Source organism: Lepidochelys kempii, chromosome 20 (genome assembly GCF_965140285.1).
Source record: "Lepidochelys kempii isolate rLepKem1 chromosome 20, rLepKem1.hap1, whole genome shotgun sequence".
NCBI classification, from domain to species: domain Eukaryota; kingdom Metazoa; phylum Chordata; order Testudines; family Cheloniidae; genus Lepidochelys; species Lepidochelys kempii.
In genome coordinates this window covers 25,615,147-25,643,079 of record NC_136399.1, presented here as the reverse complement: position 1 = coordinate 25,643,079, position 27,933 = coordinate 25,615,147, and the positions used below count along the sequence as shown (strand labels likewise).

General features: G+C 55.9%; 3 protein-coding genes across 15 annotated transcripts in view; 1 reads left to right on the top strand and 2 right to left on the bottom strand.

The window, feature by feature from the left end:
* Nucleotides 1-72: 72 nt before the first annotated feature.
* On the bottom strand, nt 73-13,905 carry IL27RA (interleukin 27 receptor subunit alpha). Of its 9 annotated transcripts, none has more exons than XM_073318118.2 (15): nt 13,352-13,904; nt 10,412-10,916; nt 9,205-9,337; nt 8,447-8,607; nt 7,965-8,113; nt 7,229-7,382; nt 6,694-6,773; nt 6,020-6,218; nt 5,134-5,334; nt 4,442-4,543; nt 4,169-4,330; nt 3,641-3,769; nt 2,785-2,875; nt 1,490-1,586; nt 73-1,176 (listed from the first exon to the last, which is right to left on the bottom strand). In XM_073318118.2, the coding sequence occupies exons 2-15, from the start codon at nt 10,476-10,478 to the stop codon at nt 862-864; spliced, it is 2,040 nt and encodes a 679-aa protein (XP_073174219.1). In that variant the 5' UTR covers nt 10,479-10,916; nt 13,352-13,904; the 3' UTR covers nt 73-861. The 9 variants fall into 9 exon arrangements, with proteins under 9 accessions (XP_073174219.1, XP_073174218.1, XP_078705847.1 ...); XM_073318117.2 differs by having other exon boundaries at nt 13,414-13,904; XM_078849721.1 differs by having other exon boundaries at nt 1,499-1,586; nt 13,414-13,904.
* A 2,065-nt stretch (nt 13,906-15,970) lies between these two features.
* RLN3 (relaxin 3) lies at nt 15,971-22,072 on the bottom strand. The gene is made up of 2 exons (XM_073318844.2): nt 18,790-22,072; nt 15,971-17,057 (listed from the first exon to the last, which is right to left on the bottom strand). Exons 1-2 carry the CDS (start codon nt 18,947-18,949, stop codon nt 16,789-16,791), a joined length of 429 nt encoding a protein of 142 aa, XP_073174945.2. The 5' UTR covers nt 18,950-22,072; the 3' UTR covers nt 15,971-16,788.
* RFX1 (regulatory factor X1) overlaps nt 21,717-27,933 on the top strand; it is a 49,300-nt gene continuing 43,083 nt past the window's right edge. For 2 of the 5 annotated variants that reach the window (XM_073318835.2, XM_073318832.2), the window contains exon 1: nt 21,717-21,996. The gene's annotated coding sequence lies outside the window, so the exon portion shown is untranslated. Of the gene's footprint in view, nt 21,997-24,965; nt 25,180-27,933 lie in introns of those variants that run through there. The other 3 variants (XM_073318834.2, XM_073318836.2, XM_073318833.2) reach the window with 3 other exon arrangements.

Below are 27,933 nucleotides of genomic sequence, written 5' to 3'. Positions count from 1 at the left end.
CCATGTGACAGCCCCTTTGAGGTCCAGACAGGAAAGTCGCTGCTTTGTTTGTGGCAATGAGAGACAGGGAGCGAAGGTTAAAAAAACCGTGTACAAGTAAAAAAAAATGCCATACAACTGCATGGTGTGCAGCTCCGAGCTCGAGCGGGGCTCGAGAGTGGGGAGAAAGCTGGCCTGTGGAGGAGGGAACCTGCGGGGGGCCTGATACCAGGGTGACGGGCTGCTGACAATTAGAGGGGCAGAGTCTGGGTCTGTCACAGGCTCTGGGAGGAGGGGGCTGGGAGCAGGGGCTGGCTCCAGGCACCAGCTCTCGAAGCTGGTGCTCGGGGCGGCAATTAGAATGGGGCGGCAGTCCGTGTCCCACGGCGACTGCTTGGGGGGCCGGGGGGGAACTTGCTAGAGCCGCCCCTGGCTGGGAGTCAGGACTCCTGAGCTCTATCCCCAGCTCCAGAAGAGGAGTAGCGTGCGTAGTGGTTAGAGCAGAGGGGGCTGGGAGTCCGGAGAGGAACTCTGTCTCCATGGGCCATTCGGTCTTTGGCGTGTCTGCTAAGGCAGCCTGTCGGGAAGGTTGTCTAGGAGGGACGCAGTATACCAGCAAACTCAGTCCACCAGGCAGGGGCAATTCGGTCGCTGCAGAATTAAGGCTGGATCAGAGCCTGCACCACTAACAGGGGAAAATCTCTGTGTCCCATTCCCTGCCCCAAAGAGCGCCCCAACCTGAGCTTGCAGCCGGCGCCCCCTACAGGGGAAAGAGCCCATGTCCCAGTCTTTGGCCCCTCGAGCCAGGCACTCCTGGCTGGGTCCCCCCAGTGCCTAGGGCAGTGCTGTGTGGCGCTGGTGGTTCTCGCCCAGCCGCATCCCTCAGGCCAGTCCCAGCACCTCCTCCGGGGTGGGCATGAAATGTTTCTCGTAGCCAGAAATGACCGGGGCTTTGTCTCCCCACGTCTCCTCCAGGGTGGGGCTGCTTGGCACCAGCTCCTCTGTCCTGGGCTTGCTCCCGGTCCAGTCGTCAGCCCCCCCGCTGTGGGGCAGGGCAGGCAGAGGAGACTCCAGCTGGGGCAGAGTTGAGTAGCCCTGGTTCACGTTCTCCGCTGGTTCCCCGATATCAAGCTCGGTGATGGGGGTCTCCTCCGCGTCCAGGTTCCGCACCAAAGGCCCCCTGTAGCTGTGGGGATCCTGGAGGAAACAGATCATGAGAGCAGCCATCTCACTCCCTAGCGACAAGGAGCTCCCTGCCAGAGCTGGGCATGGAACCCAGGAGTCCTGATTCCCCGACCCCCCCGCTCTAACCACTAGACCCCACTCCCCTCCCATAGCTGTGGATAGAACCCAGGAGTCCTGACTCCCAGCCTGGCCCCCCACTCTAACCACTAGACCCCACTCCCAAACCCCTGATTGTCCAGGCCTGGCTTATCTGATCTGCCTCCCTTGGCCCTACTGCAGAGGACAAGGGCGGGTCACGCATCCTAGCCTGGGCCCCCCATCTCACCCTGTTCACCTCATGCAGCATAATCCTGCTGTGGGTGGCATCCGGGACCTTCTCCCAGCACCAGCTGGGCAGCACCTTGTGGCACAGGTCCAGCAGCCTGTGGGTGAGAGAGAGGAAGGGTTTTTTTAACACCTGGGGTGAGGGGTAGGGAGACTGCCTGGCTATGGAGGGCCAGCCCCCTTGAGGTGTTATGCAAATCATGGCACGCCTTGAGCTGCAGACTTGATAAATATGCAACACCTCATTTGCATAAATGAGATCCACATTGTGCCTCATTTGCATAAATTAGATCAATGCGTTACCTTGTTTGCATAAATTAGACCCACCAGAGATGCCTTCCCCCATCGCTCTCTCAGGCACCCCATTTAAATTTATTCCCTCCGCTGTCTCACCCTCTAACTAGCTCCCTCATCTCCCCTCCCCACCAAACTGGGAGCCTCTAGGGCACTAGTTTGGAGCCAGTGTCGCCCAATGGCCATTGGGTGAAACGAATTTGGTGGCTCTCAGCCCACAGTTCCGTGGCTCTGACTCGTCCGATCCCAGGGACTCAGATACTACAGAACAGAGAGGGTTAAGGAAGACCCCAGCCCCCCTTGGTGCTGGGAGCGTGTCCTTCCACCGCTGGGGGACGGGGGTGGGTTGTGGGTACTCGGGATTGAACCCAGAGCCACTAGATCTAAAAGCTGGAGGGCGTCTATAGCTGAACCGACTCCGCTCGCTAATGCTAGAGCAGGAGTATCCACCTCTCTGGGTGCAGGGCTGAGCCAATCCTGGGGTGTTCGGCTCTCTGGCAATTCCAAAAAAACCCCCGAAAACCAGACCTGAGGTTTTTTCAACAGTGTCAGCGAATGGCAAAGGCCAGACCCCACCACTGTGGGTGGGAAAGCCTCATTCGGGGCGAATCGACACCTTGCGCTCGCCTTTCACGCGTCCTGGGAACGTTTCTCTGTTTGCGAAAACCGACGCGGCAGGACGTTTCCAAACCCAAAGTTGCTTGGAGCCGGGACAATATGGAACTATTTCGACATGGAATTTGGGGGGGGGGGGTTGCTTTTCCGATGCGCAACTTGGCAACCAGACCCGGATTTGCCCAACTTGCTGGCACTGCTGACTCTCCGTTTTTCACCAAAAATGTTTCCGCTGAAAGATGTTGCCTGGCTCTGTCTGTGTGTCCCAGCCACCACTGAGCACGACACGGCGAGGGCTCCCTACGGCTTAAAAGCCCCGTCCAGGATGACCTAGGACCCTGCGTGGGGGCCCGCTCCCCGCCCCCACCGACTGCCTGGCATTCTTACTGCACATGCAGGACAGCTCCCAGGACACAGGCCAGGAAGAGGAGGAATCCCACCGCCAGGAGGGAAGCCAGGACAGCCTCCCAGCGGGAATCTGCAGGGAGAGGGAGCAGGGTTGGGAGAAAGCCTGAGTGCCTCTGTCCCTGAATCCCAACATGCCCCCCCAGCTGGAGGGGAGAGCCCCACGCGGCCCAGAGAGGGCAGGGCCCACCCAGACCTAACGCAGCACCACTCTGCAACAGGATCTATGCCACGCACACCCACGCCCTCCCCCGGCCACGTTACAGGGGCATAGAGTGAGAGGAAGGCCCAGCAGGGCAGGACAAGGCTTCTGTAACCTCCTGGATCCCTTCCTCTGACAATCCCAAAGCGTTAAGCAAATAGCTAGGTATGGAGGGGGGCGGTTGCACTGAAAGGCAGCCACCTCTGGGGTGGAACACAGCACCAGTGCATGGGGATTGCTCTGCCAGCACTGAGATGCAGCCATCTCTGGGGTGGGGCATGGCAGCTGTTTACACAGGGATCCCTCGCCCGGTGCTGAGATGCACCTGCCTCTGGGGTGAGGCGTGGCAGGTGAGGAACAGCTACACAGCTTGTTGTACACGGGAGGTGAAGGAGAATCCCGCATCTGGCTGCAACTGCATGGGAGGCTGAACTGAAACTGGGACACCGTAGCTGATCCCCTGAGTCTTGGGGGGAAAGCGCCCCCTGCTGAGCCCACATCCTGCAGCACAGCACCCCCTCTTCCCACAGTGGGGGGAAAGCACCCCGCTTCTTGCAGTTCTAGGGGCTCCCGTCCCAGCTCCGCCCCGCCGGACCCTGCTGAGCCCACAAGCCCCCAGCAGCTGGCAGCCCCCACCTGGGGTGTGGAAGAGGTGGATGGAGCTGGCGTTTCCTTCCCCAGCCGAGGTGGAGCCCGTCATCCAGAGCTGGTAGGAGGTGCCAGGCTCCAGGCCTGAGAGGTTGTAGCTTGTCTCTGTAGCAGCGACTGCACAAGGGATGAGAGATGCGTGAGCTGGGAGGCCTGAGGTCTCCGTATTCCCATTGCCCCCAGCCCCGCCCCTCCCGGGTCAGATAGCAGGGGAAGGGACAGCTTCCCTTCCTGTCCAAGGCTAGTGCCCCTCCTCCACTCCCAAGCCTCGGCTCCTGTCTCCACTAGCACCCCCTCTAGTGGCCAGCCTACATAGAGGATAAAAGTCTCACTACCGCTGCTAGCAGAGGGAGCAACTCCTTTAGCTCGGAGACCCCCAGGTCCAACTCCAGCTGCTGCCCCACCTGAGATATCAGCTCAGCTCCCACCAGAGGCCCATGCTGCTGGGGTGAAGCCTGTTCCCACAGCACCCCGGATCCCTGGGGAGGGCCCCATGCCCCACGGATAGGCACTTACTGGGCTGGTAGGTCTGTGGGCTCCCCGTGGGCGCGGCGAGGTAGAGGGTGTAGTGGGTGATGTGCCCATTGCGCTGCGCTAGGGGGATCGCCTCCCAGGAGATGACAGACGCCTCCTTGGAGATGCTACGATCCTGCAGGCCCTGGGGCCCTGCCGACGGCACTGGGGAGAGTGAAGAGGGGATGGGCTGTGAGTGAAGCCAGCAGTACCCATCCCACCTTCCTTAGCTCCCAGCGTGGGCCCATCGGGGTGGGACGGGGGCTGCGCACCTACCTCCTTCCTGGGTGTAGGCTCGGACAGGGGCCGATGCACCAAAGCCCCCGGGGTACAGCCCGTACACGCGGACCTGATACGGCACCCGTGGCCTGAAGTCACCTGGGGCAGGGGAGCGAAGGGAGACAGGGTCAGTTCCCAGGGGGAGCTGCCAATCTGAGCGGTCGCTGCCGAGTCCTGGCTTAGAAGCACAAAGTAGAAATTCCCAGCCCTTCTCGGACACCTCACAACCAAGCCCCACAGCCCCAGCCTCCCCTCCCCGTCCTCGGTGCAGCAGGACTCCGAGGCGCATCTTACAAATGGGGAAACTGAGGCACCCAGCTATTTTGTGCAAGGGCCCAGGATAGAGCCCAGGCGTTATGACTCTCAGCCCTCCCCCCGCTCTAACCACTAGACCCCACTCCCCATTTCCAGAGCTGGGACTAGACCCCAGGAGCCTTGACTCCTGTCCTATCGCTCCTTTAACCCACTAGACCCCACTCCCCACCCACAGCCAAAGATAGAACCCAGGAGTCCTGACTCCCAGCCCCCCCGCTCTAACCACTAGACCTCACTCACACGTGCAAAGGGCCTGACCGTTGCTCAGGCTCTGAGTTTTCCCAGCAGAGTGTCAGGCGTGGGACAGGGTGAAGCAGCCCCCTGGCCCCATGCTGTGGCATGCAGGGGCCTCCGTGGCCAGGCTCTCCCCATACCTGTCAGCAGGGCACTGTGAACGCCCGCTGCCCTGCGCACCCAGCCCAGGGATGCCGCCTTTGAGCTGCTGCACTCCTTGGCCCACTCCACCAGGTACTCCGTGGGCTCCCCTTCCAGTGGGTCCTTGCTGGGCTCCCAGGTAACGCGGAGATCCTGCCCATGCATGGCCACAGCCTGGACCCCTGCCGGGGCAGACAGATCTGGGAGAATCCACAGGATCCATCACTGGGCGCAGCTCCCCCTAGGGTAGTCGTTCTCTGGGTCCCCCCTGCACCAGCTTAGGGATGCTGCAGGAATGGGACTCGGGGCCTTTCCCTTCTAGGGGGCACTGGCCCTGATTCAACCCAGGGTGGGGGGACTGGCTGGCTCGGGGGGGGGGGGGGGCAGGCAGGGAATGGGGCTCCGGGCCTTTCCCCTCTAGGGGGCGCCATCCCAGATCCAGCCCAGCGTGGGGGGACTGGCTGGCTTGGGGGGGCAGGGGAGGGGCAGGGAATCGGGCATAGGGTCTTTCCCCTCTAGGGGGCGCCAGCTCCCATCTTACCCCATGGCAGGGAAGGGGCCAGCTCAGGGAGGGCAGGGAATGGAACTTGGGGCCTTTCCCCTCTAGGGGGCGCCATCCCGGATCCAGCCCAGCGTGGGGGGACTGGCTGGCTTGGGGGGGGGCAAGGAATGGGGGCTTTCCCCTCTAGGGAGCGCCGGCTCCCATCTGGCCCCAGGGTGTGGGACTGGCTGGCTCGGTGCAGGGGGAGCAGGGAATGGGGCACGGGGCCTTTCCCCTCTAGGGGATGCCAGCTCCCATCTGATTCTGCGGCAGGGGAGAGTCTGGCTCGGTGGTTAGGGAATGGGACACGGGCCCAGTGCGGTCAGGCCCCCACGGGGTCGTACCCTGCCGCTCCAAGCTGAGGTTGGCAGGCTGTGTCCGCCCGACGTGGTTGTTTGCCGAGATCCAGACGTGGGTGGTTCTGGCGGGGAGGCTCGCGTTGCAGCAGGGGGACTCCAGGGGGCTCTCGGCGCCGTCGCTGCCCGTCCGGAAGGCCAGGCTGTAGCTGCGAATGACTCCCCTGGCTGCTTCGGAATTGAGCGGCTGGTAGGGAACCCAGCGAAGGGTTAACGCAAATGGATGAGTATCCCATCCCCTCCCCCTGCCCCACCCCGCCCTCCAGATGGGGCCGCCCCTTGTGCTTGACATCGCTAGGGCCCCCGTTGCCTGGGAATAACCTGGGCCACCCCTGCAATGCAACCACCTCTGGGGTGGAACGTGGCCGCTGCTTAGCAGCTGCGTGGACACACTGTGCATCAGTTTAGGACAGGAAGTGGAGGCTACGGGCGTGTCCAGGAGGGAAAGCCAATCGGAATTTGGCCAGGGCACCGGGGGGCACACCCCAGTCATGACAGCGGAGCTTATCCAATCGGCTGGGACCTCCAGCACCGATGGGAAGACTCCTGCTGTACTGTACCCCTTTGTTTCCTGGTTTGCAGCGATCTAAGCACGGGGGCCTCTCGGGGGGGTAGCGCCGGGGAACCTCAACCCTGCAATGATGGGCCCAGGTGGGTCTCACCTTCCACAGCAGCAGCAGGCTGGGCTCTCCGGACTCAGCAGGGCTGGCCACTTGCCACACGTCCACCAGGCCCAGCGGGGCTAAGGGCAACAGAGAGGGGCCGTGGCATCAGAGAAGAAACTGGGGTCGCTCCAGGGCAGGGAGGGTGTACAGGGCACACAGCAGCTCTCCGGAGCCAGGAAAGCACTGGGCCCCTTTCCCAAGAGGGGTGTTCCCCTGACTGCCCGGGGCAGAACAGGCCTCTGCATTTAGCATTGCAGGGAGACCTTTTCCAGGGCTGGGAATAGAACCCAGGAATCCTGGCACCCAGTTTTTTCATCTTCTCCCCTATTACTAGACCCCACTCCCCTCCCAGAGCTGGGAACTGAACCCCAGAGTCTTGACTTCCAGCCCCCTGACCCCCCCCCCCTTCCACCCCACAGCTGGGAATAGAACCCAGGAGTCCTGACTGTTGCCGCCTTAACTGACTACACCACATGTGACCCTCCCCGGCAAGGCAGGCGTTTTGCTCTGGCTAGCTCAGGCCCATACGTACCAGCCTCGGGAGACTGGAAGGTCTGGGACGGGCTCCAGTCGCTCCAGAAGCCCTTCCCGTCCTCAGGGATGCAGCGGGCCTGCACCTCGTAGGCCGTGAAAGGCTCCAGGCTGGAGAACTCGTAGTGGTTGGGCTCAACATCCCCCTCATGAACCTGCCAGGGAGAACGGCACAGAGAGAGATGGAGCCGCAGGGCTCTGGGGACCCATCTCGCAGGAGGGAGGGCTGGGAGGGGAGCGGGGTCCAGTGGTTAGAGCAGAGGGGATGGGAGTCAGGACTGCTGGGTTCTATCCCCAGCTCTGGAAGCGGAGCAGGGTCTAATGCTCCATTGGTAGACCCCTGAGCCGTTCAGCCCAGATGATTAAGACACAGTGACCTTTGGCCTGTATGCCGGCTCCACCCTAGCCAGCAAGGCCCCGGTGTAGGAGGAATTCTGTGGTGGCCAGGTCATCCCAATTTAAGGAGTAGATGGGCCTGAACGTAACTAGGAATCAGCATCTTTCATTCTACAGCTGCCCCTGTCAGCAGAAGGTGTAACAGGCCCTGCTATTTGTTATGAGCAGGATTTGAACCCAGGACTCTGTAGCACCAGAATGCAGTCCTCCATTACTTGAGCTGAAGGAGGAGCTCTATTATCTAGCAGCAGTAGTAGGCTGCTATCCCAGAGGAAGCCCTGTCTTTCAACCCCCCCCTCCCCGCCCCAAGCACATTTTGCAATCCTGTCACGCAGACTCACCCTGGTCCAGTTGGTGGTCCCAGATACCCGGTAGCGAAGGTGGCAGGCCAGATCCCGGGAGAAATGCTCAGGCCACTGGGGGTTTGTCCAGCTCATGGTGACCACAGGGGTCACGTCCTCTAGGCTCAGTACAGGGGGATCCGGCTTCACTGGAACCAACACAGTGAATGAAGGGAAAGTAGGAGCCAAAAGTCCTGGCTCCCAGGCCTAACCACTGAACCCCACTCCCCTCCCACAACTGGGATAGAACCCAGGAGTCCTGGCTCCCAGCCTCACCCACACCCAATCTAATCACTGTACCCAGGCTTTCTATGAAACAGCTGGCCCAGTTCTAGAGGATTTTAAGTGGAAAGCCTCGAGATGAAATCCACACAAATTCCCAATGGGGCCCAACAGCCTAGCCCCCATCTCCCAATCCCCCACCCCCACCATTCACTCCTAGGGCCGGTGAGGAGCTGGGCTGCTGCCTGGCGCTGGGTCACCTATTTCGTGCAGGGTCAGAGTTAGCCTTGGTGTGATCTGGGTCCCGTCACCAGCCTCCACCCATACGGCATAGTTCTCATTGCGTGTCAGGTTGCTTCTTCCAATCACCACCCAGCTCTGTCCGGCGGGGGCCTGGGAACTCTGCGTCTGGTTGCGTTTGCTGGCGGATGAACCCAGGGAAGAAACTGATGAGTCGGAGCATACAACAGGGCAGAGCTAGAATACAACCCGGGAATCCTGGTTCCCAGACCTCCCACTGCTCTCACCTCTAGACCCCACACCCCTCCCAGAGCCGGGAATAGAACCCAGGAGTCCCGGCTCCCAGCTCATGCTCTAGCCCAGGGGTAGGCAACCTACGGCACGGGTGCCAAAGGAGGCCTGCAAGCTGATGTTCAATGGCACTCACACTGCCCGGGTCCTGGCCACCGCTCTGGGGGGCTCTGCATTTTAGTGTAATTTTAAAAGAATCTTCTTAAACATTTTAAAAACCTTATTTACTTTACACACAACAATAGTGTAGGTATAGATTATAGACTTAGAAAGAGACCTTCTAAAAACGTTAAAATGTATGAGTGGCACGCGAAACCTTAAATTAGAGTGAATGAACGAAGACTCGGCACACCACTTCTGAAAGGCTGCCGACCCCTGCTCTAGCCACTGCACTCCACTCCCCTCCCAGAGCTGGGGAGCTGTTCTGGGCACCTGAGCAGTGGGTGGGATCCTGGGCTCCCTCCCCCAGGCAGGGGGTTATACTCACAACTTCAGGCTCTGGTAGTGGAGGGTGTAGGTGGTGATAGCCTCAGAGCCGGACCTGCTGGGCCATGTGCAATTCATGCCCCCTCTGGGGCCCACCTGGTAACACTCCAGCCCTGTGGGTTCCTCTGGGTCACCTGCACCCAAGCACATATCAACCTGCAGCTGTCTGGGGAGGCCGGGGGCTTGGACGCTTCTATCCAGCCTGAGCGTGACTGGCCCCAGGGGTCCTGGGCCTAAGTGCTGGATCACACCCAGCAGCCTGCCACCTAGACCCTTCTCCTCCCCCACCCAGAGTCGGGAATAGAACCCAGGAGTCCTGACTCCCAGTGCCCCCCTGCTGTAATCCACTAGCTCCCGCTCTCCCCCCAGAGCTGGGAATAGAACCCAGGAGTCCTGAGCCCCTCTCCTGAGCATGGACTTGCAGAGGGCTGTGCTGTCACTCCGTCTCCATTAAGATGCCCCATCCCCTGCCTTAACCTAGCTCAGTGCTTCCTGCTGAGTGCAGCAGGTCTAGGGCTCGGGGGGGTGAGGGGCCAGGGGGGAGGGGCTGACGGAGCCTTCCTCTGTCTGTCTGTCTGTCTGCAGCAGCCGCATCTCCATGCCCGAAGCCTCTGTCAACATCTCCCCCAGCACACGTGCCACCAAGTCAAACAGTTATAAACCGCAGGGCGCTAGCAATCCGAGTGTCGGTGGCCGGGGGGGGAGGGGAGAGGGTGTCTGTCCGTGGGGGTAACCTAGATCCTCTTTCACTGGGTTTCCATCCGCTCATGCTGGGCAGAGCCAGGCCTGCTGGATGGGAAAGTCAGGGTGTCGCAGGGAGTGGGAGGGGGGGCTCGCCAGGGGGCTCTCTCCCCTCCAACAGTGCTGACCTGGGTGTGGTGCCTGGGGTCCTGTGCTGTAGAGAGCAGGGGGGGGCTCCCTCCCTTCAGTCAGTGCTGAGCCCAACATGGGACAAGGAGGGGGGTCTGTGCTGCAGGGAGCCGGGGTGGGGCTGTTGTGGTCCACTGGGGGGCAGTTGCAGACTGGTGGGTAAGGGGCCGGGGACTGAGCCTCAGACAGAGCAGGGGTCTGATTCTGACGGCACCCCGACTGGCTTTCCATCCATGCGTGGCAATAGACTCTTTAGGAGTCACTCCTGATTTACCCCAGTGTAAATGAAATCGGAACCAGGACTTGGGTGTCCTGGGAAATTGAAATTGAGCTCTCACCTTCCTGAAACCCAAAGGTCTTCAGTGCCAGCAGCAGGAGCCATGCTCCCTTCCATCTCTTCCTCATGGTGCCAGCCCCGCATGGGAAGCAGAGATAGCTGGTCAGCAACCTGGCAAGCAAGGAGCAAGGGTGTGTATGCTGGTAACCACCATAGTGCAGCAGGTCTGGGCCCCTCTGGTTTTGCCGGGAGTCACTGGGAGGTCTCAGAAATGCAGACTGGGAGCTCCCTCCGCCTCTAATTTACAATGTCCCCATCTGTAAAAGAGGGCTGGTGATCCTATGTGAAGTGCTTGGAGAGCTCCTGAGTCGTAGATCACAAGGCCAGACGGGACCGTTGTGGTCATCTGGTCTGGCCTCCTGGCTAACACAGGCCAGAGAATGTGCCCCACAATAATTCCCAGAGCAGAGCCTTTAGAAACACATCCAGTCCTGACTGTAAACTTGTCCACGATGGAGAAGCCACCACGACTCTGGGTAAGTTGTTCCAGTGATCAATCCCCCTCGCTGTTAAAAAAAAACAATGCCTTACTGCCAGCCTGAATTGGTCTAGCTTCAACATCATTGGCTCTTGTTAGACCTTGGGCTGCTAGATAGAAGAGCCTGTTATCAAAAATTTATAGGTATTTACAGATTGGGATCAAGTCACCCCTTAACCTTCTCTTTGTTGAGCTGAATAGATTGAGCTCCCTGAGTCTCTCACTACCAGGCAAGTTTTCTAACCCTTCAATCATTCTCGTGGCTCTTCTCTGACCCCTCTCTGATTTATCAACATCCTTCTTGAATCCAGATTCCTGTTTATACATCCCCGGATCCCACTAGCCCTTTTGGCCCCAGCTTTGCGCTGGGAGCTTCTGTCCAGCTGGTTTTCTGCCATGACCCCCAAATCTTTCCAGAGTCCCAGCTTCCCAGGAGAGAGTCCCCATCCTGTAAGCACGGCCGACATTCTCTGTTTTGAAATGTAACAGCTACATTGGGCCATTTCAAAATGCAGATTGCTTGCTTCCTCAGTTTACCAACCAATCCAGACTGCCCTGAACCAGTGACCCCATCCTCTCTGTTATTTACCATTCCCCCAATTTCTGTGCGGCGGTCAAACTTTATCAGGGATGGTTTTGTTTTCTTTTCTTCCATATCGTTAATAACAATGTTAAGTAGCATAGCAGGGCCAAGAGCAGATCCCGGCTGGACTCCACTAGAAACAGACCTGCTTGATGCTGAGTCTCCACTTACACTTTGAGAACTATCACGTAACCCGATTTTCATCCATTAATGTGTGCCATGTTAATTGGGATGAAGAGCACTAAATAAAAGCTAGGGAGTTATTAGTCATTGTTATTGTTTAATTGCAGGGTTTAACCCAGATAGTTTTGCTCCTAACCACTCCTCGGGCATTTGAGTTAAATAGGCACCAATGAAATAAACAAATCAGTGTTTTCTCCACTCAGTTCATAAGCATCTCAGGGGGCAAAAGCTTCCCTGTTATCCATAGAGTCTTCTCACAGGAAGGTGGGGAAGGAAATACCAGAGGAGACAAAGCATCCTAAAACTGCCACCAACAACTAAAGGAAATGAATAAAAATCGAGCCCACAAACTACACCCCAGGCATTAATTTGACCCCCAAAAAGGGGAAGGGCCGGAAAGACACCATGAAATCCGCTCAGGCCATGCTATGGCCGTGGGTTTAACACAGGAGGTGCCCAGAGTCCACAGTGACGGGTGGCAGGATAAAGCTCTAACACTGAGGTGAGATCTAAATGTCAAAAGCAAAAAAAATAGTAAATAAAAGAGCAGAACAAAACAAAACAAAACAAAATGAGAAAGCGGGGAGACTGATGGGAAACCAGTGATGTGGTGATGCACTGGAGCTCCGACTTGCACCTCTTCATGGCCTCAGTTCGCTCTCATGCGCAGACAGCACATAGGAAAGGCCGGACTGGATCAGCACCAAGGTCCATCTAGCCCACGCAGCAGTGCCTGGCACCTGCTGTCCCAGAACCCCACAGGGCGGGGATCACCAGCCCATAGGAAAGGTCCTTCCTGACCCCTAATCGGCTCCAGCCCCAAAGCTAGAAGGTTGTAAATTTCTTGGGCAGAATGCCTATTGGCTCCTCTAGGGCCAGGATTTCCCTCTCGGATGCTCTCCTTACCCATACAAATGTGCAAGCTGATGGTTTGGAATCCTGCTAAGCTTTTGGATCAGTCTGGTCTCGTAGCAAAAACTAACCTTGACTTCAATTGTCATTGTCTTTATTACCCCGATTTCCAGCCTGCCCCCCTGCCCCGATCTAGCCACTAGATCCCACTCCCCTCCTTGAGCCAGGGGTAAAATGCAGAAATTCTGACTCAGTCTGCTGCGCCTCGAACCACTAATTCCATCTTCCCTCCGAGATCTGGGAATAGGACCGGACAGCTGACTTCCAGCCCTCCCTGCTTGCTCTAACCACTAGATCCCACTCCCCCCCTTGTTCCATGGATAGAACCCAGTAATTCTGACTCACAGAACTGGGAATAGAACCCAGGAGACCTGATTCCCAGCAGCCCCGCCCCAAACCAGTAAACATGACTCCCCTTCTCATGCCAGGGGTAAAACCCTAGCATCTTGGCTCCCAGCCACCGCTCCTCTAACCATGAGCCCAAACTCCCCTCCCAGAGCTGGGAATTCAACCCAGGAGTCCTGACTCTTGGGCTCAGTAGAGCTTGTGTCAAGCGCTTCTTTGTGCTTCTCCCCTGCTCACCTCCTCTCCACCCACTCCATAGCACGACCTGAACAAATGAACATCCAGAGATCTTCCGCGGACCACCCTTTGAGACTCCCCTTTCACTGCAGCCCTCCCTGCCCCCCGGGGGGGGGGAGGAAATGCAGAGCCCCCCCCCACACATCTGGAACAGCTGGGCCCCATCACCTTAGCCCAGTAACCCCCCCTCCTTCCATCCTTACCCGTCAGCCAACACTGTCCCACAATCCCCTCCACAAGGTACTTGGCAACCCCAGTCACATACTTGGCTTAAAGTTGGAGGCTGTGGCCGAGCTCCCCTGGTAAGAGGACAAAGGAACAGAGGAACAGCTGGGAAAGGAAGCGGTTGCCAAATCAGGCCACACGCCAGGGGCTCCCACGGTCCCCGCCGCCTGCCTCGGGGGCCGCCCAGCGCTCGCCCTGGGCCAAAGCGGCCGGCGGCGAGGGAAGAGGGAAGAGCCCGAAGCAGGAAGCGCTGGGTTGCACACTCGCTGAGCAAGCTGTACAGGGGACGGACACACACGCAGCCAGCTGCCGAGACACCGGAACAAGCCCCCCGTCAGAGTTTCCGAAAGTCTGCAGCGTCGCCCGGGTGGCTCTTCGGGGCGCACGTCCCCCCGAGCTAGCGCCGGAAGGCGGGGGCGCTGCTGGGTTGGTGTCTCTGCGGCGCGGGGGGCGCAGGCAGGGCGGAGAAGCCAAGCGCCGCCCAGCGCGCCGCGGAGCGGGGGATCCCCCAGGCTGTTGCTTTAACCATGTGCCGGTCAGAGCCAGGGCGAGAAGCCAGAACTCCCGGCTTCCGGCCGCCCCAGGAGCCTCGTGGAGAGTAAACGGGGGTAGACAGAGCCGGACCCCCTGCCTATCTGGGGCTGACGGAGTTTAGTTTACCCACTTCTTTTCTTTGCCACTAGACCATGGAGTCAGCCCTGCTCTAACCACCAGACCTCGCTCCCCACCCAGCAATAGGCATAACGCCCAGGAGTCCTGGTTTTCAGTTCTCTGCCGCTGCTCTAACCACTAGTTCACATTCCCCTCTCACAGCCAGGAACAGAGTCCACCAGTCCTGCTTCCTGTCCCCTCTTAATCTACAGCATACTCCTCTCCCAGCGCCCAGGGGTCCGGACCCACACGCCCCTTGCTCTAACCACAAGCCCATACTCTCTCCCACAGCAACATGGAGAACTGTTCACTCCAGAACTCTTGTTTCCTGTACCAAACACTGTCACGGGGTCCCCGGGCGATGCTCTGGAACTGCTCCCCATGAAGCCAGGCAGGACTCTGGGGTAGTCGCCTTTCTGGGAGCAGCCTGTCTGCAGGACACACAGCTCACACAGCTTCCACCTTCCTGGGTCTGACCTCGGAGCATTCAGCCTCCTCTGCCCCTCCGTGCGCTTCCCACAGCGAGTCTGCCCAGCCGGGGTCCTGGGGAAGCCAGAGGGTCCTGCCCCCCAACTCCGCAGTCAGACGGGACTCTCAGCCAGCCAGTAAAACAGAAGGTTTATTAGACGACAGGGACATGGTCTAACACAGAGCTTGTAGGTACAGAGAACAGGACCCCTCAGCCGGGTCCATTCTGGGGGGCAGTGAGCCAGACAACCATGTCTGTCCTTCACTCCATGTGCCCAGCCAGCTCCAAACTGAAACTCCCTCCAGCCCCTCCTCCTCTGGGCTTTGTCCCTTTCCCGGGCCAGGAGGTCACCGGATTCCTTTGTTCTCCAACCCTTTAGCTCTCACCTTGCAGGGGGGAAGGGCCCAGGCCATCAGTTTCCAGGAAACAGGGTGTTGGCCATTCTCTGTGTCCAGACCCCTGCACACACCTGCCCTCTAGGGCTCTGCAGTGATCATACACCCTTATCCCACCCCCTAGATACTTAAGAACTGCCTAGGGGAAACTGAGGCACCCCCACACAATTCAGAGGAAACATTAAGAACAGTCCTGCTTCGTCACAAACACTAAGTAACATTCTTTGTTCAGTGCCACACAATGTACTAACGTGCATCTAATAATATCCCTCATTAAGGAGATTCCAGTGCAAGGAGACGTGCAAGCAAAGGAAGAAAGTTAGGACTTCTGGGTTTTATCCCCAGCTCTGGGAGGGGAGTGGGGTCAAGTGGGTAGAGCAAGGGAGGGGGAGGGCTGGGAGTCATGACTTATGGTTTTTATTCCCAGCTCTGATGGAGAGTGGGGTCTAGCAGTTAGAGCAGGGGGGCCGGGCCCCAGCCCTCCTAGGTTCTATTCCCAGCACGGGGAGGGGATTGGGGTCTAGTGGTTAGCCCTAAGCTAACTGACTCCACCAGCTGCAGAGTGACAGTTGACCAGCCCCACAGATTTGAAGGCTGACTATCCAGCCTGCAGCCCACCAGCCAGAGAATCGGAGCCATGGGGTCCTGCCCCTGGAGCTGTGTCGACTCCTCTTGAAAAGCCCTTTGCTAAACCTCTTTTGAAAGGGATTTTTTGAACCCCTTTGAAAACCTCTTTTCTGTGAGCCCGTCCATGGTCACTTGGCTCCTGGGGGATTTAGGGGGTGTATCAGGCCTAGGCACCCCTGTCATAGACCAGGACCCTGCTCTGTTAGGGGCTGGACAAACAGAGAACACATGCAGGGTTTTAAGAGAGTCCCTTGCTAGTGGTGTTTACCAGGCTTGCCCAACCGTTGCTGTTATGCATCGATCGCTGGGGACGGACTGGAAGCGCGGGTAAGAGGAGAATCATTCCTGGAATTCACCATAAAACATGATGCCACAGGGAAGTAAGGCAGAACCTGACGGGAATTCTCAGCCCAGGGGCTTTCCCAGGAAGGGCCATGGGACATAGCTGCGGCTCCAGCTAGTCCACGCCCGGCTTCTCCCAGCAACAGGCCCTACAGGATGGGAGGAGGAGAGCTGGCTGTGTGGGGAGCTCCAGTCTCAGCAGGGGGTGCTGCAGGGAGCAGGGCAGATGTGCCAGCTGTGGGAGGGTAGCTCACAGCCATTGCAGTCCTGGCTTCTCCCAACAGGGGGCGGGACAGGGAGCGGGGGAGAAGTGCCGACTGGAGGGGAGCTCCTGGCTACTCCAGCACCAGCAGGAGGCGCTCTGCGGAAGGTCCAGCCCCTGCTAAATCGCTCCGATTTTCCAGGGTGTGGGAATGTGCAGCCCCATGCCCTGATCCCAGAGTCCCTCTCACACAGTTAATTTCTTTTGATCTTTTATTTAACCCTGAATACCAGCGCAAGAAGAGGCAACATTGGGGGGGGGGGGGGAAGACACCACAACTGGAAGGGGAAGGGCAGGGCGAGATTTGTCATCTGGTTCCTTATTCATGTCCAAATCAAAACTCAGCCGCCCATCTCCATTTGCCCCAGAACCCTGGAGTCCACCACTGCCCCCTTCCAGGGGCCACCCCCAGCATTATATTACCCCATCTGAAGTCACATACATTTCCACGGCCCGTTCCCTGCAGTCCTCACTCGGATAGAGCTCCCAGGGAGCTGAGCAACTGCAGGGCTCTTAACTGTGGGTTTCTACTTGCAGCTGTGATCCCAGGGCCAGATCCTCCGCCGGTGCTAATCAGAGCTGCCCTGATGCCAGCTGAAGACCTAGTGCCAACATGCGGTGCCGTGTGCTGAACCCTGCCCCCTCCCCCTGTGCCCCAGCCCCCCGTCTCTAGCACAGGGAGCTGATCTCGCTCTTGCTGCATCCCCACTTGCAGCACGAGGTGCTCAGCCCTGCCATGACGTCCCGGACGACGCGCTCCAGAGGCCAGCTTGCTTCGGTGAGGCCGCGGCCCGGTTTGCCTCTCCACCTCTCGTGGTAGTCGGAGGAGAGCTCTTGGTGGGGCAGTGTCCCGGGCAGGTGGCTGGCATCCCACTCGCTGGAGGCGGCTTCTGCGGAGTCTTCCCCTGCAAGGGGGCTGCTCAGGATATCGAGGTCACCTGCAGCGGAGGAGGAGACAGGGAAGTGGGAGGGAAGGGGTTAATGCATAGAGAACAGAGGTCACAATTTCCTGTCGACAGCAAGGCTAGAACTCAGTTTCTCCTGCTCCAGGAGCACTGACCTCTCCGCTTGACTTGAAGGGAAAATCTCCCTCTTGCTGTTAGCAACATAGGGCCTATGACACACAGACGAGCTGTTCTGATTCCAGCCTGCAGAGGTAGCCACACAGTGCTCCCATCTGACATTATCTTGGTCTCTCTGCCTTCTCGTTCTGACATGCAAGCCTCTCTCCTAAAGACCCAAGAGACCCTGCCAATAGGTCACTCCCTAAGCAGTATGGTGCGCAAAAGTAAAACCTAGATGCCTTATCTCGCCAAGCACGGCACGGACACAGACATCGGGGCCTCCCATCACACCAGTCACTTCACAGACACCCCCCTCCTTAGGGAGATCGGGGCCCCCCACCCCAGTGACTGGACAGACACCCCTTCCTGATCACCCTTCATGTGGGCATCTCCCTGACAATACGCCCTCCCCCCAAGCAAGGTCAGTGTCTCCACTGCACCAGGAGCTGCACAGACCAACCCCCCACACCTGAGACAAGGGGCCCCCATCACACTAAATGCCGCACAAAACCCTGGCTCCTCCCCAGCCAAGAGCAGGGTCCCCATTGTGCCAGGTGCTGCACAGACACAAGGGGAGAGACAGTCCCTGCCCTGAAGATCTTGCTCTCTGAACAGATCAAAGCCTCATTCTACAGATGGGGAAACTGAGGTACAGTGAGGGGAAGGGACATGCCCAAGGTCCACCCAGCAGGGCGGGTGGCCGAGCCAGGAACAGAAGCAAGGGCTCAGTCTAGCACCTGCAGTGGGAACAACAGACAAGTCCTAGGTAGCAAATCAAACACTAGCCCCACAACCGGACTAGACACTGGCAGGCTGCAACCTCTGGCCTGAGCCCAGCTTCTTTCAAGGAGCGAGCGGTAGGGATAAGCTCCCCCCTTTTAGCCCCTTCCCCTCCAGGGCTGACACTCACTGCGGGTGTAGCGGGGCAGGGCTGACTGAGCCAATGCAGCGTGGGAACCTATTCCCGGCCGCACGGGGTTTGTACGCCCCATCACAGATCCCCCCAGCTGGCGGGCCATGAGGCAGGAAGTGCCGGCAAATTTCCCAGGGGGGGAAATTGCCATTGGCTTCTGACTTGTCATGGGAGCAAATCTGCTCTGAGAGCTGCTGGAGGGGGATAAATGTGGGACCCTAGATCTGCCCTTCTGGGTGACACGGGCTCCCCGGGCTGCTCCTAAGAACCGAGCAGCGAGTCACACCCCACCTGGGGGGAGCAGACACTCAGTCACTCCTGGATTGTACCCGTGGAACCCCCCTCCAAAGCCGCAGCACACTTCACCAACATTGAATTAAGTCTCACAATCCCCACCTCTGGGGAGGCAAGGTAGGTACACTGATCCTTGTTTTACACATTGGGAAACTGAGGCACAGAGCGGGGGAGTGAGCTGACAAAAAGTCATGCTGCAAGTCAGTGGTAGAGCCAAGAATAGAACCCAGGAGTCCTGACTCCCAATTCCCCCCCGCCTCACGCACACCACTTCTCTTCCAGAGCCAGGAGTAGAGTCCTGATCCTCAGCTCCCACTCCCATTCCAACCAGCAGACCCCGCTCCGCTCCCATTGAGTACCCAGCAGCCATGCACGCTCCCCCACAACCGCCCTTCTCACCTGTCCGTCTCCAGCGGGAGCCCCCACAGGTGAAGATGACAACCCGAATGAACTCCCTCCCACACAGCTTGACGCCGTAGGGTGGGTTCCGGCCCTCAGCCCCCAGCCTCAGCTCCGAGAACAGCAACCCAAAAGCCAGAGCCAGAAGGAGCTTCTGCATGGCTGCTTGGGGTGGCGAGATGGACGCCAAGGCCAGAAGAGCTCACAGCTGCCTCCTGAGCCCCACTGCGGCCCCCTTTATACATCCCACCCCCTCCCTGCTGAGGAGCCCCTCGGAATAACCACACAAAGGGTGGCCTTTGGCTCTGGTGCTATCTCTCCAATTAGCTGGCCGAGTCACTCGAGTGGCACACAGAGACCTTTCCGTTGGAGCTGGGGACATCAGGCCTGGGTGCCAGGGAGCGAGACGCTGATAACCTTTTCCTGGTTATCGCTGTGCCCAAGGCGGAAGGACAGACGTCGGCGGTGAGCCAGTGGCTCTCTGTGTGCTCTCTCTCTCTCTCTCTCTCACACACACACAAATGCAAACCCTCTCCATGCATGGAGCATCCATTCAAACCCCTCTGTTGTTCCCCCAGCCAACAAGGCCAGGGGTCAGAGCTGCCCATGTGACGCTGCTGGGAAGGTTGGAAGCTCCTGAGGGCCCTGCTCCCTTGGACTGGCTTTTCCCACCCCTTGTGAGGACCATTACCCCCATTTTGCCATGGGGAGAAACTGAGGCACAGAGAGGGTCAGGGACTCTCCTGAGCTGTCATAGGCAGTCAGCAGTAGAGCTGGGGACAGACCCAGGAGTCTTGTCTGTCTGCTTTGGCCTCTCCATCCCTGGAGTTGTTATGGGGATCTAGCGTTTCCTCTAGACTTTGTGGATGGCAGACACTACATTCCCTATAGGGAAAGCTGGTTGTGCGGCGCTCACAGCTACTCCAATACCAGCCTCCGCCAGCAGGGGGCACCGTAGGCAGTGGGGCAGGAACACATGTAGCTGTTGGAGCACCACCCAGCTCTCCTGATTCTCCCCAGCAATCTCATTCCTTCAGAGCTTTCCCCACAAGCTCATCACCCAGTGCAGAGCGCTCTTGCATCACCCCAGACAGCAGGAGCAACAGTGACCTTTGCTTATCTCCTTTCAATTATATCCTTCCTCCTCCGATGTGAGAGGCCGTGGGCTGTGCGGAAAATGCCAGCCTGCGGCGCAGAGATAACCCCAGCTGGAGCCCCTCCTGCCCTGCCAGATAACAACTCATATTTCCAAACTCAGCCACAGTCCATGCTCTCCTTGGGGGGGACGGGGGACGCCCCCTGTGCTGGGGAGGAACACTGCCACCATGTCTCTTTTGACGTTTCTTATTCTTCTCTGGAGATAAATGAGACAAAGCTATGAGTGCCACTTCCCTTCCCTCAGGTTCATATGCATTTCGCACAGCAACAGCTTTGGGGCAAACGCTCCCCCTCCCCAAACCCTACCGCAAGTGCCCTCAGGCCTCTGACATCCACCGAGGAGTCTATTTTTAAAAGCGTATTCCACAAGAAGTGCAGACCTCATCCTAGCATAGCTGCATCAACTTCACAGGAGTCACTCCTGATTTACACCATCATAACAGAGAAAGTCTGACCCAGCAACTCAATTTAAATTGAAGGCTGGAGCTGTCCCTACGGGGATTTGAACCTGTGATAGCAGGAAGTTTCACACCTGCTGCTTGAGTGCTCTGAGCCCTTGGAAAGCACAACCCAAGCTGCATGAATTTGGTAACTATGATAGATTTTTATCTGAATGCTAGACCTAAAGTATCAATTCAGGGATCTTGGGAATCTAAGAAACAGGTTTCCTTCTTTGTCAGTTTCATCCAACAGGCAGGGGATTACACAGGCTCAGAAACAAAAATTTATGTGAAGACAAGAGAAGGGTCCCTCTGGGCCTGGCTAAAGCACATTGGTACATAGGACCTGCCATTCCCAGGGGAGGAACTGGGCTGGATCATCCCTCCCGTCATGCTTTCTGGAGGCTGCTATCTCATGCTCCAAGATCTCAGTTCTCATGATTTTTAAAAAATAAATGAGTGCAGAGAAAACACCACTGGACTGTGGTCAGGCACTCGGGCGATGGCGACGGGTGGCAGCACAGAGCCTAACAGGGAAACGGTGCAGCGATGGCTGCGGAGAAGCTGAGCGTCCACTGTCCGGCCTTTGTTTATTCAGTCCTTTGTGCGGGTGCAAAGGAAGCGCGAGACGGTCCCCAGGCAATACAGCCGGAGAGCAGCCGCCAGGCACCAGCACGAGTGACGGCACGAGGGCCAGGCAGGTCGGGATCCCGCCTGTGCCGTGCCCCGGAGCACCCAGGGCTCATCACCAGTGACATCACTGCCTCACGAGGCGTGGCATCGCTGGGGTTTCGAGGCACAGGGTGACGTCACACCCAGCGCAGTGACGTCACAGGTTTGAGACAGGCGGTGCTCCTTGTCCCCTCCAGCCACAGCAGAGACAGGGGGGCAACCCCTGGCCTCTGCTAGCCAAGAACTACATTTCCCATCATCCCCCAGGGCAGAGCCCGCTTGCGCGTTTCTCCCACGCTGGGGCGCGGCTCTACAGGGCTCAGCTGTCGCTTCCCCTCCAACTGACTGAAGGCGGCTCTAGCCAATCGCAACCAGCCAACGCCCTGACTGGCCAATCCCAACCCGCCTCCTCAAACCCCCCCCGAAACCGACGGAGGAACTGCCCAATCAACGTGGAGACGGACGTGGAGAGAAGCCAATCAGCACGCTCCAAGCGAATCAGACCAATTACAACCAGGATTGGAAAAGCGACGTCAAAGGAGTAGCAGGGCCTCCAGCCAATCAGAGCGAGCAGGGCGAAGATTGACAGCCAGGGTACCCAATGGAGCGGTCAGCTCCGTCCAATCAGCCCAGGGGCCTCCCTCTCTCCCCCTTCGGCCCCGCCCGCAGCCGAGGTGGGTAGCAACAGTTGCCCCGGTGAGGGAACACGGAGGGCGCCATAGCCACGGTAGTCGTGGCGACCAGGAAACCCGGCAACAACAACAACAACCGCCCCGAGCGGACCCCCCTCCCCCCACCGACTAATCGATACCCTCCAAAAATCCGGCACCGCCGCGGCCGATGACCGGCGGCTCCACCCGAGCCCGGCGCGTCGGAGCCTGAAGGGAAGCGGCCTCCGCGGGGCTCCGAGACCGGGCCGCGGGGAGGGACAGTTCAGGTGGGTCCTACTCTAATTCCCCCTCCACACAAAATGGCTGCGGGGGATGGGCGCCGGAGGGGCCGCGCCCCTGAGAGGAAGGCGGCCGGGCGGGGGGTGATACAGTCGATGACTCGGAGGCTGCTCGCGCTCGAGTGAGGGCCTGGCCGTTGCCCCAGGATTAAGAAGGGCCCAGGCTCGGTGGGCGGGGCTTACAGCGCTCCCCGGTGATTGGTGGGCGGACGGGCCAATGAAAAGAAGCGGGGCACCGGGGGCACCCAATGGGGGGAGGGGGAGGGGCTAAAACGGGGAGCCCCCTGCCCCCAACACTAGGGCGGGTTTCCAAAGTGGGGCGGGGTTTCCCCCCCCCACCACCGTGATGTCATAAGGCACGTGGCAGTGTCAGGGCCCATGATGTCATCCAGTGACATCACAAGGCCCAGCGGTGAGGTTGTCAGGGGTCATCACGGTGTGTTCCCGTGCCCGCGCGCCCTGGCCACGCCAGGCTCTCCCAGTCCGCGGGGGAGCCTGCAAGATCCCGCTGCCGGCCCCCTTGGTGTTTTATGATGACGCCATTGTGAAGCGTTGCCAGGTCAGCGTAGCGAGGCGTGAAAATGACATCCCCCCCCACGCCGTGATGGGGCATTCACCTGTCATTAGGGTACGCACAAGGCTGCATTAAAAAGTCAAGATGTTATTCCAATGCCACAGGCTTCAAAATGACCAAGTGTGGCATCAGAACCCCTTTGCACCATGTAGTGATGGTGATGTCAAAATATCAGCATTGCCATGCACAGATGGTGCATTATAATATCATCGTATGATGTCAAACTCGTCCTGGCAAAAGGGGGCCTTGCCTCCGAGCAGCGTTGTGCCACAAGATGCGAAGATGATATGTTGAAAACTTCATGTCTTAACCCGATGGCCGTCATGTGGAGTCAAAAGGTGACGGGAGGTGACAGTGCCTTTGAAACGTCATCACTCCACCAGGCAGCACGCTGACGTCTCAAAACACCCTCACGCTGTGGGTGACATGTCACTAGTGTGTCAAAATGGCATCAAAGCTGCCACTGCTCATGCTTGTGCAAAATGTCATTTTGACAGTGTGTCAAAGCATTGTTGTGTTGTCACACTATGGCACTGGGAGATCACAACATAGCATCAAAATACCACAGAGCAGACACAGCATGATCACATTTCTCAGACGCTGGAAACAATTTCCAAACCCATGAAAGTCCTCAGTAAATTGAATCCTGTCAACAGAATTGGAGCAATTTAGGAAAATTAGGGATGGGGACCATTCACCAGGGAAATTACCTTCTCCCTGGCTCTAAATTACCCATTCCCTGGCTTTAAAAGTTCAGTAGGGGGTGGATTTGCTCCTTCTGTATATTTTCCTGTGGTTCGCATTACTATTAAATAACTTTATTATGATGCTGCGTTTATCTTGGTCTGTGGCTGTGGATCCTTTGTGTGACTTTCCCCTTGACCTCCTTCTGGGCATTTCACAAATAAATTGCAAGGGGATAGGTAAAATGGGGAGGAATGAGATGTTGTTATATATAGAGATGAGGCTTGGGGGGAATAGCTACTAGGAGTTGAATGGACATTGATCAGTTTAGGCTGAGTGAGAAGGAAGAGAAGGCTCTTACGTTGCAAAAGTCGGGATACAGGATATAAACTTGCGAGGTGCTGAGTGCCCTCAACATCTCTTGAAGCCAGAGGGAGTTGAGGGTGCCCATCACCTTACAGGATCACACCGTCTAATCAGGGATCTTGGCTGTAAATTTGTCATTCCAAAAGCCTAGAGAGTTTTAATCCGTTCCTGTCATCCATGCCCTTTTGTATCAGTCTGCCCCAGCCAGTGTTAACTGGTCCGTTTTAAGCAAATCACATGTTTTGTGAAGAGATTCCAGCACTTTGTCTCATGCATGTGGAAGGGAGGATGCTGTTCACAGGATCTAACTGGAGAACAAACCATGCTGCTGTGTCAGATGAGAAAAAGAGACAAGATAGGCAGAATAGTCTGTTGCTTTGATCCTTGGCGAGACAAATCTGTCGTTTTAAAGGGCCAGTGGAGCTGGTGTGAGTGGATACTTTGTGTTATTAAACACTAAAATCAACACAAATACAGTACAGGGACATGCTCAGGTTAAAGAGCATATGTTTTTTAAAAGTGTTCCTGCCTTTCTTGGAAAGGAAGGGTAGTTTTGTGATTAAAGTACAGGACTGGGAGTTAGAAGTTCTGGATTCTATTTCTAGCTATACGAGAGGCTTCCTCTTTGACTTCAGGTAAACCACATTAACCGCTCTGTGCCTCAGTTTCTCTCTCTGAAAGATGAACATAATGATACCTACCTCCCAAAAGCATTAAGAAATTTAATTCATAAATGTTTGCAATAGACAGTGTTAGAGAAGTAAAGAATATTAGTAATTATCATTAGCTGTGTTACTCCTGACACCTTCAATTTATAAAATGAAAAGATTTTACAAATCTGGTTTACTTCTCACTATTTATGTTGGGTCTAGGGCTGAATTTGGTCAGTGAAAACAGACTGGTCAGTTTCACTTTTATTTCCTCACCAATTTCACCTTCAGGTTCTCATGCAGTAGCTCAGAACTGCAAAGTTGGCAGACACTGGGGTCTTTGTTGCTGTGGTTCCCCCCCTTTGTGCAGCAGACATGGATCTTCTCAAGCATCTTTGTGTGCTTACACTCCCACATAAAGCACCTCTAGACTGGGTCCTGCACATTATGAAATATGAGATTTAATCACAAGACTCAGGCTGTTAAATTGAGGTTCCTGGCCAAATTCTAGTTCAGGTGATTCCATTTTGCCTCTGCAGTTTCAGCTGGATATGGGCTTCTTCACTCCCTCTCCTAAACTATATGCTTGCTGTGTGCTGTTAAACAGCTGCCACATTCCCCCCCAGAGATGGCTGCATTTTAGTGATAATGCCAATGTGTAACATGCATGCCAGTTTCATAAGCTCCCTGGGATTCTTTAGAAGGAAAAGGCTCTACAGGAACATGAGATAGTTATTGTTATTTGAGCTCATTTTGTAAGAGTTTTTAACCTTCAAACCTTGGTGAATTTCTTGCTGATGAAAGGTGTTGGATTGAGATCGCTCTGCAGAACAATGACAAGGCAAGCTTCCTCTGTGCAAGCTTCCCACCTTCAGCCTTGGAGGGACCCACTCTGGGGTAAGAGGCAAGTATGGCCCATTTAACCATTAGCCAAGACAGTCAGCTAGGTCCCACTGTAAATCCTAACATGCTGAGGGAACTTGTTCACACCATTGTTGTCCCCACATACTATGGAAGCCTGGTTCAGGCTTGCAGGGTAGATGAGAATATTTAGATAAATTAGAAGTATTCAAGTTGTCAGGGCCTGATTAAATTTATCCTAGGGTGCTTAGGGAACTAGCTGAAGCAATCCTTGGAACCGTTAGCAATTATCTTCGATAACTCCTGGAGGATGGGTGAGGTCCCAGAGGAGTGGAGAACGGCAATCATAATACTTGTCTTTAAAAAGGACAAAGACGACCTGGGGAATTATAGATGAGCCAGCCTAACTTTGATACTTGGGAAGATAGAGGAACAAATTATTTAATAATCAGTTTGTAAGCACCTAGAGGACAATAGGGTTATAGGTAATAGTCAGCATGTATTTGTCAAGAACAAATCATGCCAAACCAATCTAATTTCCTTCTGTGGCAGCATTACTGGGCTAGCAGATGCAGTAGACATGATATATCTGGATTTTAGTACGGCTTCTGACACAGTCTCACATGACAGTCTCAAACTGGAGAAAGTGGTCTAGATGAAATTAGCATAAAATGGGTGCATAGCTGGTTGACAAACTGTACTCAAAGAGTAGCTATCAATGGTTTGTTGTCAAATGGGTATGAAGTATCTAGTGGGACCTGGCACAGGTCTGTCTGGAGTCCAGTACTATTCAATATTTTCACTAATGACCTGGGTAATGGAGTGGTGTGTATGCAGATGACACCAAACTGGGAGAGATTGCAAGCACTTGGGAGAATAGGATTAGAATTCAAAATGACCTTGACAAATTAGAGAATTGGTCTGAAATCAACAAGATGAAATTCAGTAAAGACAAGTGCACAGTACTGCACTTAGGAAGGAAAAATCAAATGCACAAGTATAAAACGAGGAATAAATGGCTAGGTGGTAATAAAGCTGAAAACGGGTCATAGTGGATCACAAGTTGAAATATGAGTCAATAATGTGATGCAGTTGCGAAAAAGGTTAATATAATTTTGGGGTGTATTAACACAAGTGTCATATATAAGACACAGGAGGTAGTTGTCCCACTCTGCGTGGCACTGGTGAGGCCTCAGCCGGAGTTCTGAGTCCAGTTCTGGGAGTCACACTTTAAGAAAGATGTGGACAAACTGGAGAGAGTCCACAGGAGAGCAACAAAAATTATGGAAGGTTTAGAAAATCTGAACTATCAGGACAAAATAAAAAACTGGACATGTTTAGTCTTGGAAAGGTCGACTGAGGGGGGACCTGAGAGCAGTTTCAAATATGTTCAGGGCTGATACAAGGAGGATGGTGATCACTTATTCTCCATGGCCGCTGAAGGTAGGACTAGAAGGAATTGGCTTAATTTGCAGGACAGGAGGTTTAGGACAGATATTAGGAAAAGCTTTCTAACTAGAAGGATAGCAAAGGACAGGAACAGGCTTCCAAGGCATGTTGTGGAATCCCCATCATTGTAGGTTTTTAGGAATAGGTTAGACAGACACTTGTCAGGGATACTCTCGGGGGCTGGATTTAATGACCCTCTTGAGATTCCTGCCAGTCTGACATTTTTGTGATTCTATGAGAATAAACCATTATGTGCAGCATAATTCAGGATCATTGTTTAAACACACTCCAATCCTGTCTACCCTGAAAAAGCCACCTGTCCTGTGCTGTTATCCCAACCCAGTAGGAACTAGAATATGGCCAAGCCCCTAAGGTGGTCACTAGGAATTGGCCTCTGACCACTTCCAAACTCATTTCACATGGGTCACTAAAGAAACCCTAGAAGCTGCAACTTTTGGTCACTACCAAATTACCAATGTAGACTGGGACCAGCAGCCTAGAGGTGATCCCTGAACCAGCCAGTTCCCCCAGCACCTTGCAGCTGGATTGGAATGTCTCTCTCTCATTCGCAGTGGTCACTGAGTCTCCCAGCTGTCTGCCATTTGCATTCATCTTGTGTAGAGGAAGCTTCCATAGCATATTGTTAGACTACTGTGTGCTTTAAAAAAAGCACCATCCACAAATCGTAGCAGCCTCTGTTGGTGAAGACCTGTGGGATGTATTCTCTGATTGGGGCATTCAGTAGCCCGGAGTGTTCCTTTGTTCTGGGGGAGGAGGACAGTTTAATGCAATCCGGAGGCCCTTTTAGAAGGTTTTATGTGCCTGGTTTGAGAGATTGGCCCTCTTGCTCTGCAGCGTTAGAAGAATCAGCAAGTGGCTGGAGCCAGGAACTTGCCTCAGAAGGGGCCACACACCCACACAGGCTCTTCAGCATCTTGGAGAATCAGGACCCGTATTTGTTTGCTGTGATTCATCCCGGGGGTGGGGAATGGATCTAAAAACAGACAGGTTATTTCCAAGATTGGCATGTTCCTAAAGGAGTGATCAAGGGCACAGGAACCTTTGGAATGTGGATTGTGCCTTGTGCCTTAAGCTGAGCACTGCAGCTTTGCACATGCTGTGGCCTCCCTGCCTGCCAGAAAGCAATCCTGGCTATCGCAGTGCTGTTGGCATGTGGGAAATGCCTGCTTAGCAGCATGTGCCTACGGCTGCAAATGATCCATAGGGGACACTTAGTAATGTAGGAAAAGAGACATCTTTTCATTGGGTCAGAAGCTCTTCACATCTTCAGTAAGATTTGCAGATATTAACTAAGTAATCCTCTCTGTCTCCACAGGAGGT